Source organism: Belonocnema kinseyi, chromosome 6 (assembly GCF_010883055.1).
Source record: "Belonocnema kinseyi isolate 2016_QV_RU_SX_M_011 chromosome 6, B_treatae_v1, whole genome shotgun sequence".
Lineage (NCBI taxonomy): Eukaryota > Metazoa > Arthropoda > Insecta > Hymenoptera > Cynipidae > Belonocnema > Belonocnema kinseyi.
The window spans coordinates 149548592-149560782 of record NC_046662.1 but is presented as its reverse complement, the minus strand read 5'-3'; the positions used below and the strand labels follow the sequence as shown (position 1 = coordinate 149560782).

The 12191-nt window shown below is 35.3% G+C and overlaps 1 protein-coding gene across 2 annotated transcripts in view; it reads left to right on the top strand.

Annotated features, from left to right (window-relative positions):
• The window catches only part of LOC117174497, a 77788-nt gene extending 66223 nt beyond the window's left edge, over nucleotides 1-11565 (top strand). The window contains exons 4-5 of one of the 2 annotated variants that reach the window (XM_033363666.1): nucleotides 8748-9614; nucleotides 11429-11565. In XM_033363666.1, the coding sequence (XP_033219557.1) occupies nucleotides 8748-9614; nucleotides 11429-11503 (942 nt within the window). In that variant the 3' untranslated portion in view covers nucleotides 11504-11565. The remainder of the gene's footprint in view (nucleotides 1-8747; nucleotides 9615-11428) is intronic. The other variant, XM_033363665.1, reaches the window with a different exon arrangement.
• Nucleotides 11566-12191: the final 626 nt, after the last annotated feature.

The following is a 12191-nucleotide window of genomic DNA, read 5'->3' as shown; positions in this document are numbered from 1 at the left end:
TTCTAGCTGTGGTAGAGTAGGCGTTCCGCTTACATAGCCCCTTTTACGGAGTAGTTCAGCATGGTTTCTCAGACGTTGCTGCGAAAAGTGCGATAGCTCCGGCTGTTTCTCGCACCACAGAGCATGCAGCCGTGCCATGTAACCCCGTTCACGGACCACACTCGCATCGTAGCAGTCTAGCAAGTCGTGATTCAGTTGATCCGTCCACCCGAAGGTCACGAGATCCCGCCGATCCATCGCATTGAATCCATTTTCATTGGCTCCCCGGGCTCTAGATTGGTCGGCATTGTTGGCCGACCCATTGTGGGGAGCCCTGCGCGTTCTGTTGTTTTGAACCGCACTTACTACAACTATGTTTGGTGTTGTCATTGTTGTTCCCACGAGAAGCTAGGGAAAGGGGTTCGTCCATCCTTGTAGAGCCCCGCATGTAAGGATAAGGCTGCTTACTCTAAGAGGTCACTCGGTATCCCAGAGTCACCGTTCTAGGCACCTCACCCAGGTAACCATATTCAGCAGAAACCCTTGGTACAGGGACTCTCTATCCGCAACCCGAGGACGCGTTCGGTGGCTTTGTCATAGGCCCTTCGGTTTGATTCTAGAGGAATCAAAACCGAATATAATATAATAATTGGGTCAAGTAAATCCGACATCTTTCAAAAAACCAGTCAAGATCTCACTGAACATTCTTATTTATGTCTGCAAAGATTAAACCTTATTGTTCAAAAATAGGCAAAACCTACATTTGTGAGAAAAATCGTTGAATAATTAATCATTATTATAAAGTTAATAGGCAATATAGAAAAGAATGATCGGAAAGACATTCTTAGATTATTCCGTAAAAAATTGTTTAGTAAATTCTTAAGAATATATATTTTTTTTTATTCAAAATTCATAACTTTCAAATAATATTCTTGATTTATTTTAAAATATGACAAAAATTATGAAGTAATTAATCACAAATTATAAATATTACTTTAATTTTCAATAAAAATTTATAAAATATCATTCAAGTATATAACAAATTGATCTACTTTGTTAAAAATAAATTTTTTACATTATCATAATTTTTTTAAAGAAATTTAACAAATTTAACCAAAATAATCCAAATTGTTTTTTTAATTTTGTATTTAACATTTCAATTTTTCTTTCAAATCTTCTCAAAAGAATAATTCACCAGAAATAGTTGAAATTATATCAATTAATTTTTTTATATAAAATATCAAAAGTATTTAAAATTTGTAATGTTGTCTTGTACTAAATTTGAGAAAATTGACGACGTGTCGACTTTTACAAGTAATTTACATCACTAACTAAAGGCAAAGTTGGTTATTATAAAGCGGAAAATATCAGCATACGTTGGGCACCCGCTCAAAGTAGACGTTGTAAAACTGTGGGGTATTAATTGCCCATTGTGCCGTCAGTGAGCAAGAAAGTGATTTTCAACAAAAATTTGTGTGTCATGGATTTTAGTGATCTTCGTTCAATTTCCAACGTAAGTTGATCGTGTAAAGTGAAATAAGTTTTTTTTTCATTATTTTGCACGCTTAGAATCAAATGAAATGCACGTGAAAAAATTGCACGTTTACAATCACGCTGGCAATCGCCCGATGTTCCATGAGCATTGCGCAGGCCTTTGCAGCGGCTGTGTTGTAGGTTTGAAAGAATAATTACAACTTTGAAAAATTTGAATATGGAAAAATATGGTGTTTTATTTTACCATCAAATCGAGTTTTCATTTTGCTCACTTTTCGTTGTTTTTTTCAAACATTTTTCGAACGAACTTAAATTAAACTAATGACTATAAACCCGTTTCCATTTAAAAAAAAATATATCTTTAACTACATTACTTTTATCTGTACAAAAATATTCAATACCGGCTACGCGGGACATGTTTGAACACGTGAGGTGCAAAACACCCGTTGTGCCCTTTACATAATAAAAAGGAGTTGTGACAGTTAAGGGTTAATATTATCTTAAAAAAATATTGTATTTCTTCAAAAAAATTCAAAAATATTAATTAATAAAAAATAGTTTAAGTTATGTAACCTATTGTTTTTTTTATAAACTATTGAAAATAATAAAAAAATTGTAAAGTTATCTTCAGAAAATGTTGATAGGATTCTTTTTGTTAATGTTGAAGGTATCAATAATAGTTAAAATTACAATGACTATAAGTTTGTATATTAATACAAAAAATAATTTAAAAATGAGCCAAAATAATTTAAATTAAACAAAAGATGAGAGCATATATTAATTTAAAAAAGAAGATTAAGAAATAAGCTAATATTAAGAAATAAACTTACCAACCAACTAATTTGATGTGTTGCGATGCAATGTCAATGTAAATCTTTTATGTTTAAATATAACGCAATTTCGAATGGAAAAGCTTAAAATTGATAATTTCAAAAAATGAAATTATGCCATAGCAATATTGTTTTTTATTCTTTATCACAATCTTTAATTTTTAATATAAGATTTAAAATTTGTCCGATTTTTAGTTGAAGATTTAAAGAAATAAGTCATTTAAGATTCCAAAATATTTTATTCGTAAATTTCTAGAATGAATAATAAGTTTATAGGAAGAATAAAAATTAAAATATCAAAAAATGAGTTTTAAATGAAAAAAGATAGAAATTAAACTATTTGAAATTGATACAACAGTAATTTGACAGTTTGGGTAATTTCAAGGGGTCAATCTACTTTGAAATTTAAATAATTTTGTTTCTTTTAAACATTATTTTCGAGATAATGCATTGACATGCATTGACATTGCATCGCAACACATCAAATTAGTTGGTTGGTAAGTTCATTTCTTAATATTACCTTATTTCTTAATCTTCTTTTTTAAATTAATGTACGCTCTCATCTTTTGTTTAATTTAAATTATTTTGGCTCGTTTTTTAAATTATTTTTTGTATTAATATACAAACTCATAGTCATTGTAATTTTAACTATTATTGATACCTTCAACATTAACAAAAAGAATGCTATCAACATTTTCTAAAGATAACATTACAATTTTGTTATTATTTTCAATAGTTTATAAAAAAAACAATGGGTTACATAACTTAAACTATTTTTTATTAATTATTATTTTTGAAATTCTTTGAAGAAATACAATATTTTTTTAAGATAATATTAACCCTTAACAGTCACAGCTCCTTTTTATTATGTAAAGGGAACAACGGGTGTTTTTCACCTCACGTGTTCAAACATGTCCAGCGCAGCCGGTATTGAATATTTTTGCACAGAAAAAAGTAATGTAGTATAAGATATGTTTTTTTGAAATGGAAACGGGTTTATAGTCATTAGTTTAATTTAAGTTCGTTCGAAAAATGTTTGAAAAAAACAACGAAAAGTGAGCAAAATGAAAACTCGATTTCATCGTAAAATAAAACACCATATTTTTCCATGTTCAAATTTTTCAAAGTTGTAATTATTCCTTTAAACCTACAACACAGTCGCTGCAAAGGCCTGCGCAATGCTCTGGAATATCGGGCGATTGCCAGCGGAGCGAGTGCAATTTTCCAGATTAGCACCCGCTCCCAGCGAAATCGTGGTAAAGTTTCACTCACAACCACGTCTCACGACCGTGAGATAGGTGGTTACAGTCTGTAAAGGAATCAATACGACGATCCAGCAAAAGCCTCGTGCAACCTAAGAACACGGAGCGACCCAAGAACAACCGCCTTCTGCATTTTTCCCGCAAGTATTCTAGCATATTGTTGACATGCAGGGATGCTTTTTAGGCCATTAGCAAGTGAAAGCTTGGCACCTCCAAGAGCGCCGATGATAAGGACGATTAGTTTAACAGAATATTCCGGGTACAATCGTTGCAACTCCCTTATAAGGTCTCGATATCTCTCTTTTCATTCTCCGTGGTTATGATGTTTTTGTCAGCTGGTGCCGAAAATTCGATAACGAACATGGTTCGCTTCTCGAAGTCAAGAAGAACCATGTCAGGCCTCGACTGAGCAACAGAAACAATTGTCAGAATATAAAGTTCCAGTATATGCGGCACTTCCCATTCTCGACAATTGACTCAATTTCCCTAGGAGCGTTTAGAGGAGCGATATTAAGATTAATGCCGTAAGAGTGACAGAGATGGTAATAAAGCACTCTTAGTGCCGCATTGTGCCTTTGAATGTAGGTCGTTCCCGCGTGAGTTGGACAACTAGATAGTATGTGAGCTAAATGCTCGGGGTGTGCATGGCACGCCCTGCAGCTATCATCGGGAATGTCTTGGCTCAAAATGTGGCGATGGTATGTTAAGGTGGAAATGGCACCTTCTTGGCATGCAAAAATGAAACCCTCCGTACCAGACTTCAATCCGGGGGATTTAAGGAAAGCAAACGTTAGCTCACAAGACATTGACTGATCCTTCACATTTCGATGGAAGATACTGTGAATCCTCTTATCGAGGAGCTGTTCACGAAAGTTTTTCTCTTGTGCTTTCTTAATCCGGGCTTTCAGGAGTGAGTAGTCGAGATAGATAAGATTTGGTGCATTTTGCTCACCCCTAATACTGAAGTCAATTTCGAGTGTTTCAGCAGCCTCCTCCGCTGCTTTGTACAGAAACGCTCCTTTTCCCACTTCTTCGTGATTCCTGACCATTTTAAGAAGAGTGTCTCTTCCATTTGCAACTCTATGTGCTGTACCCAGAAGAACTCTGTTGTGAAGACATTCAAGACTCAATATTCCGCGACCCCCTTGACGGCGTGAGATATACAGTCGAGGAACGGAAGACTTAAGATGCATGCTTTTGTTCATGTGCATAACCTTTCTTGTCCCGATATCAAGAGATCTGAACTCGTTCTTCATCCATGGAATTACTCCTAATGAGTAGAGTAGTACCGGGACGGCAAACATGTTCGTTGCAGATACTTTGTTCCTCGCCGACAGTTCGGAAGACCAAATCTGTCGGATGAGACGTTTGTATCTGCTTCGGAGAGTATCCTTTATAGATGTCACATCCTGAATGCGGCTCTGTGGCACGCCCAAGTATGTATAAGTCTCTCCAGCGCAAAGGTGTTGTATGGCGCTTCTATCAGCGAGCTCAGGATCTTCAGGGATGCCATTAAGTTTTCCTCGCTTCAAATAAACCTTGGCGCATTTGTCTAACCCATATTCCATTCCAATTTCCTTTGTATATCGTTCGACAATCCCCAGAGCTAGATGCAGTTGCTCTCTGTTTTTAGCATAGATCTTAAGATCGTCCATGTAAAATACATGATTGACCTTGTACTTTCGATCTGCAGGTTTGCCGCACAAGTACCCGTCGGAATGGCGAAGTGCTAGAGATAGTGGCAATAATGTAAGGCAAAAAAGGAGTGGGCTCATGGTGGCTTTCCGATAATCAGTCCAGGCCATCGATAGGTCACGCTGGTAGAATGCTGCATCTTTGCCGAAACATCTATCGATGAGCAGATTCTCCCGACGTCCGGCTACGCCTTACTTTGAGCCTCGTTGTTCATACATTTCTTGCCACACAGGTTCAATTGCCCGATCAATCCTATCATTTAGGATAGATGTGAATATCTTATAAAGTGTGTTCAGACAAGTTATTGGCCTGTAATTCTTCGGGTCAGCTAAGTTGCCTATTTTCGGCAGGAGTATTGTGCGCCCTTCCACCAACCACTCTGGAATGGGCTCTTCCGACTTCAAATAGGTTTTGATACAATCTGGTCCCGGTGCGGAATAGTTCTTCATCCCTCTTAATACTTTTTTCACCTCCTCGGTAGTGATGGGTGAGCATTCTTTATCAGGTGTTATGAGGACAACACATAACTCCTTGAAGCTATTCATATTTTCTGACTCTTTGTCCAGTCTATGCTGAACTTCCTAGACTTCTCTCCAAAATACTTCGACCTCCTCTGGTTTGGGTGGGTGTTCGACAGTAACTGGAGGGTCTTGGAAGAGTCGAGATGGGTCAGAGAGAAACTGTTGATTTTCCCTGACCCACCTCTCCCTCCGCTCTAGACTTCTCTTAGCGTCAGATAGTTTCCGTATTCTCTCAACAATATGCGGCCTGATGGTCAGCAGCTTTGATTTGTTAAGTGTGTGATAACGGGTCCGGAGTTCGCGCGCGAACTTTCGAACCTTGGCGGTAAAATTCCTGCCAGATGTGATGTAGTAAATTACACACTGAATGCGGGACGCGTACTGTCTGCCCAGCCTATCTTTATGGCAAGTTGATGCATTCGTCTTTTGGTCTTATGAGCCCTTTTTACGGAGTAGTTCAGCATGGTTTCGCAGGCGTTGCTGCGAAAAGTGCGATAGCTCCAGGTCGCGAGATCCCGCCGATCCATCGCATTGAATCCATTTTCATTGACTCCCCCAGCTCTAGATTGGTCGGCATTGTTGGCCGACCCATTTTCGGGAGCCCTGCGCGTTCTGTTGATTTGAACCGCACTTACTACAACTATGTTTGGTGTTGTCATTGCTGTTCCCACGGGAAGCTAGGGAAAGGGGTTCGTCCATCCTTGTAGAGCCCCACATGCAAGGATAAGGCTGCGTACTCTGATATATATATATATATATATATATGGTATATATATATTACCTGAACATCATCAATGTGCTCGCTCTTTTTTTTGTTTCAAAATGCCTGATTAAAATAAAGAATGAATAAAGAAATTGAAAGTCTTGGGTAAAATTTACCCTACTAGACGGGAATCGGGTTAAAGTTAATCAATTTTTTTGAAGAAAGGTTTGCTCGAGTTTGCTCAAGTTGACTTTCGCAATTGATAATATATGTGAGAAAACTGTTGGTTTCGCAAAGAGAGTTAATTTTTGTTATAAACCGGAAGAAATCACTAGTATTTCCTGGGAGAATCGGGAGAAAGCCGGGAGACGAAAATTTAAAAAATAGTGGCCAATCTGACTTTAACTACATTTTCTGAAATATCATAAATATTGTAACTTAAATCGAAAACTGTGATTCAACCTTTCAAGGAATTACGGCCATAAATTGGAACTGTAATTTTTTCCCATTTGTTTTCAAAGAAGGTTCTTAAAGCATCTACGGCTTTGACGATTACATTCTCAGTATGAAACTCGCGCTTGGCACTCGATACTTTGTATCCAATTCAAAAACTTCATTAAGATAATTGGTAAATCTTGTTCAAATCTACTGAATTTTTTTCTGATCAACAAATTTCATGAGAATAGTTTCGAAATACATATATTTTATGTCTAGTAGAAATTTGGATTGAGGTTTCTTAACCTATTACAATTTATTTTCTTTTTTTTTAACTTTTAAAATTAGAATAATAATATTTGGTATCTAGTGAAGAATTTTAATGAAATTTCCTAATCTAGCAGAAAAAATTTTTTTTTTCTATTTTTCTGAACATTTTCAAAAGTATATAACTTTTCTAATTTTTGTCAAAATTAAACATTTTATTCATGTAATTTGTAAGTCTTCTAGCAATCTATAAGAAAATTGGACACAAATTTCGAAAAATTAAAAAAAAATTTTATTTTGAAATTGCTTTAAATTTTTTAATTTTTGTTAGAAATATCTGCTTAATGAACTTAACCTTCATTTTGGGAATCTCAAGAAGTGTATCAAAGGCTGACTCGATTAGACAAATACTTCCCAAGTTAGCGTGGCTACAACATTCAGGTAACCATACATACAGACATACATAAAAACATACACCGACCAAATTTGATGATTTTCGGACTCTGTGAGTGTCGAAACGTAAAGATCCGTTAAAAACCAGAGATTGAAAATTGGAACGATTACATTACACTCTCATGGATGAGAATGTAATAAAAATTCTTCCAATAATACGGATATTTCCAGCCCAAATAGCTATTCACGACTGCAATAAAAACAGAGCCGCCACATAGAACTCTTCTCGTCGCTAATGTAAACAGATTCGATAATCTTCAGAGCTATAACGTGCGTATACCCAGTTAGGCATGACTCATGCGTTAATACATACTTATGACGACTCATATTAACTTTTTAATGTAGGATTAATTAATTTATATTCACAGTTGATCAACTAGAAATATTTTTTGACCAAAATCTTCGAATTCGAATGCTTCTAATTTTTAAAAATCTTTAAATTAAAAGTCACTCTTAAAAATTAGAATCTAATAAGGAAGATCTTTTAAGTTAAAAGATTTTCGAATTACGCATTCTAAACTGAAGGATATCAGAATTGAAAAAGATAAAAATTTAACTAATTATTTTTAATAACGGTTTAAATCAAATTTGGACAGATTTTTTTAAATTTAAAATTATTGGTAAAAAAATAAATTCACTGTCATTCTCTGGTTTTTCACAGTCTCATAAAATTTCCGGCGATTTACAGGTTTCACAGTCTAGCGGCCACCTTCGAATTTGAAAAGATGTAAGAAAAGTAAAGGGGGAACGAAAATTATACTTGCCATTACCGGAAAATGACCTCGTATTTTCTTTATTTTTTTAACTTTTAATATATTTTGCCGACAAATTTAATTAATAAATTCCTGCCGATGAAAAAATACTGAAAAGGCATACTCCATACAAGCTTGGAGTCGTTACTTTGATAGTCTTTTATATCGGTGTGCTGAGGGACGGACGGATAAAGAAACTTTAAGATGAACGAATAATCAGATATAATGAAGCTAATGCATTTTATTCTTGTAGATTGTTGTGAGTTAAATAATTTTAATTGAATTTAGGTCCACATTTCTTACGCTGTGAGACTCACTTTATTTTTGTATCTAAACACAATCATTTTTCATTTCAGGATCCGGACAAGCCACTCCGTAAACCTCACAACAAGTCGCAAGCGATGACCCTGGTTTCACGAAAAGGCAAAGAAACTTTGAATGACCCTGAAGTTCGTTTACGGCTACCCCGCACAAAGTCAGTGGCTATGTCTGTTTGCTCAAATATAGATCATGAAGATGAAATTTTGGACACGAAAAAGTTTTCCAATTCCACGAAACTTGCAGAGACCCCGGCTTCTGATAAAAATGCAATACAAAATTCATTGGATACGGGAACAGACAGCGCTACACTTTTTAACTCAATTTTGAAAGAGGCTGCGAAAAAAGTCGATCAAAGTTCCCATGTGATAATGAAACACTCCTCGAAACAAAATAAGCCTGTTTGGGATGCAGATCTTATTGTGCTGAACGGCGAGGAAGTTAAGCCTATCGATCCTCGTTTCCTTTTATCGGATCTTGCTACATCCAGTTCTGGTTCTAGTTCTAGTTCAAGCATTACTGATGGCATTGACGGAAACTTTGGTGCCAGTTATACGAACCTTACTGCGGCTCAAAACGATATTGTTTCATCACCGGACTCCATTTCAATTCAGTGCGATAGTAAACCCGTCCTAAACTCTAATGGCCTGGCAAAAAATTATCCCGTGAACTTTATTAATCATTCCAATGATGCTATCCAGGAAATTACTTCAAGATTAGCGACCGTTAATACTCTGGAACAAAGTCTCGAGATGGAGAAGGCGAAACTAAAGCAGCAAGTCGACGAATACTATTCTTCACGTGGTGCTTCCCGTTTACGTACCAATAAAAACGACACGTCTACCAATCCACGGTGTGCAGCTAATTTTTCCAAGGCGAATAAAGATAAAGAATCTTTCTCGGAAGTATGATAATTTTAAAAATGAAATAATATTAAATATTCTATTACTCATTCTTCTATTTTGCTTTGCTACTTCCAAATATTTGTATGTAAACTGCAGTAATTGGATTTCTGCTCATTGGAAGAAAAAGGCTAACTTCTAAGTTATACCTTTTTCTGTTTTTTATATTTTCAATTAAACAATGTTTCGTATTTTTTCTGATTTTATGTTTTGATTATTAAGAGATTTTTTGGAAAAGGGATAATATGAGACGAATAAAAATGCCACCTGAATAATTTTTGAAACTCTACAATTGCCGCTCATGTGATTTTAGGAATCATCAAATTTTTCGGCTTTAAACGTTTCTCTTCACTTCTGAGTGTACTATCGATAGATATATTTTTCACAGTTACGTATCGCATGAAACTAACATTTTATTTTAAAGGTATGTGACATATATCCGATACCTACCTTGCTGCATTTTTTTGTAGCTACTTAAACTTTTAATTCAATATCTCATTTTATGTAGGCAGAAGTAGCTCCAAAACTAAATATTGAAAAATTCTTTATTTGAAAAAAATGGTTTAATTCTGATTTCAAATTCGACGTTACTGATTTTGATTGACATCTTTAGAATAATATTATGGTTCGAAAATATACGTAAAAGATGCAAGCTGGAAGTGCATGGACTTTAAGTGGAATGTCTCATATTTATTATGGATAGAAATGTCAAACGTTTCCATTTTTACAATGGAATTGTAGCCTCTTTCTCTAAAAAGACATTTTATGTCAGTATTAGCAGTCTTCATTTCTGAAAACCGCAGTAATGTCTGACGGAAGACACGTTAACGTGTAAAGAAAACTAATTTATGTGCGTTTTAGGAAATTGTCATATTGTTTCGTTTAAAGTTTTCGATTAACTTTTTGTTTGCCTAACCGATCAATATTGGACTCTAATTTGAGTCAATAGTCTCAAAGGCTAGCAGAATCTTGTAAAATAATAGGGCTTTCTATGAAAAAGGAACTAAAGATAAAACTTTAAATTACGCTGAGATGCATAAATGCCGTGGACTTATGAATTAAAAGGACCGGTTGTAAGAGGTGCGCGGGGTAATGCATAATTTTTTCATGCAATTTATTTAGAAATTTATCTTCATTTTATATCCTAATTTAAAACCGGATGGAGATGGCATGTATGAATCTCAAGTGTACCTAATAATATTTACCCTTGAGAGCATACAATCGTTCCCTCTAAGTAACTGCACACTGTCTCTATTCCTCAGAACAACTTCTTTGACGTTGGTTAAACGGAGAATTTATGTTCTAGGGTGTACACGCGATGAACAGCAGATTTGAAGATATTTGTGACTACTCTACCGTAGCACACAAATGTCTTTGACACACGTAATTGACGTTTAAAGAATATCTTTATCTGTTCCAGTGCGTAAGTTATTTCAATAGCGTTTGTAAATATTATCTCATTTTAAGAAAATGCAATCATATCTTTCGGTTACTACAAGTACTATTTCTAAGCTTTTCCTGAATATAAAATAATCGCGTTTAGTTTGTACAAAGTTCTTAAAATAATTAAAATATCTTCGTTCAATGACTTAAATCCCAATAAAAAACAGTAGATTGTAGGTTTTGAGTAAGGTTATTCTTCTTGTGTATATCAAATTGTATTTCGCAGCTTTATTTTAAAATCAGTAGAAACCGAATGCGACAAATGTAAAAGTATGGCCATACGTGTATATTAATAAACGCGAAAAATAAAGTCAGTGAAAATTGATAACTTATTAATTAACACTCCCACAGTAATAATATAGAATTATTTTCAGATTCTCTTCATCATGGTCACGAAGAAACATGGGCAATCCTGGGAAGCTAGTTCAAGTGTAAATTTGTCTCAATAATCACAATGGACAATATAATGAAATAAATAACGCCATATTATCTGCAAGAAATAAAGCCGTTGAAGAAATAAATCAAAGAGTCGTACTGGTGTTAGACAGTGAAGGAGAAAGATTATATATAAGTATTAATAGTACTGAAAATTGTGATATTGAAGATCTATGTATTGGACCGGAAATGTTGAAAACTTCATCTCCTTCAAATAGATAGTTCCTCCATCAGGTTTTCGAAATTCCTTGCTGGGATGATAATATAATTTACGTACGCCAAGGCCACCTTACTTTTCAGCCCTCCCAATTTCTTGTTCATTAATCGACCAAATTCGTATGGTGAGTTCATCAGGCCAAACATCATACTATTTAGCTCGCCAGTATCATTCAGTGTGACAAACGCTGTTTTCTCCCGATCTTCCGCTGCTAGAGGGACTTATAGATATCCATATGCAAGATCCAAGGTCTCGTATATCTTGCTCCCAGCTAGGTATCCTAATTGTTCGTGCACGTCAGGTAATGGAAAACTTTGCTTAATGGTTTAAGCATTCAGTGCTCGAAAATCGATCACCATGCGCTTTTCTCCATTATTTTTCTTGACCAGCATGGCTGGACTGGCATAGGGTGATTTCGTGTCTGACACGATCCCTGCACTCTTCCATTCTTTGACAATTCGTTCCATTTCTAGCCTTTCAATACC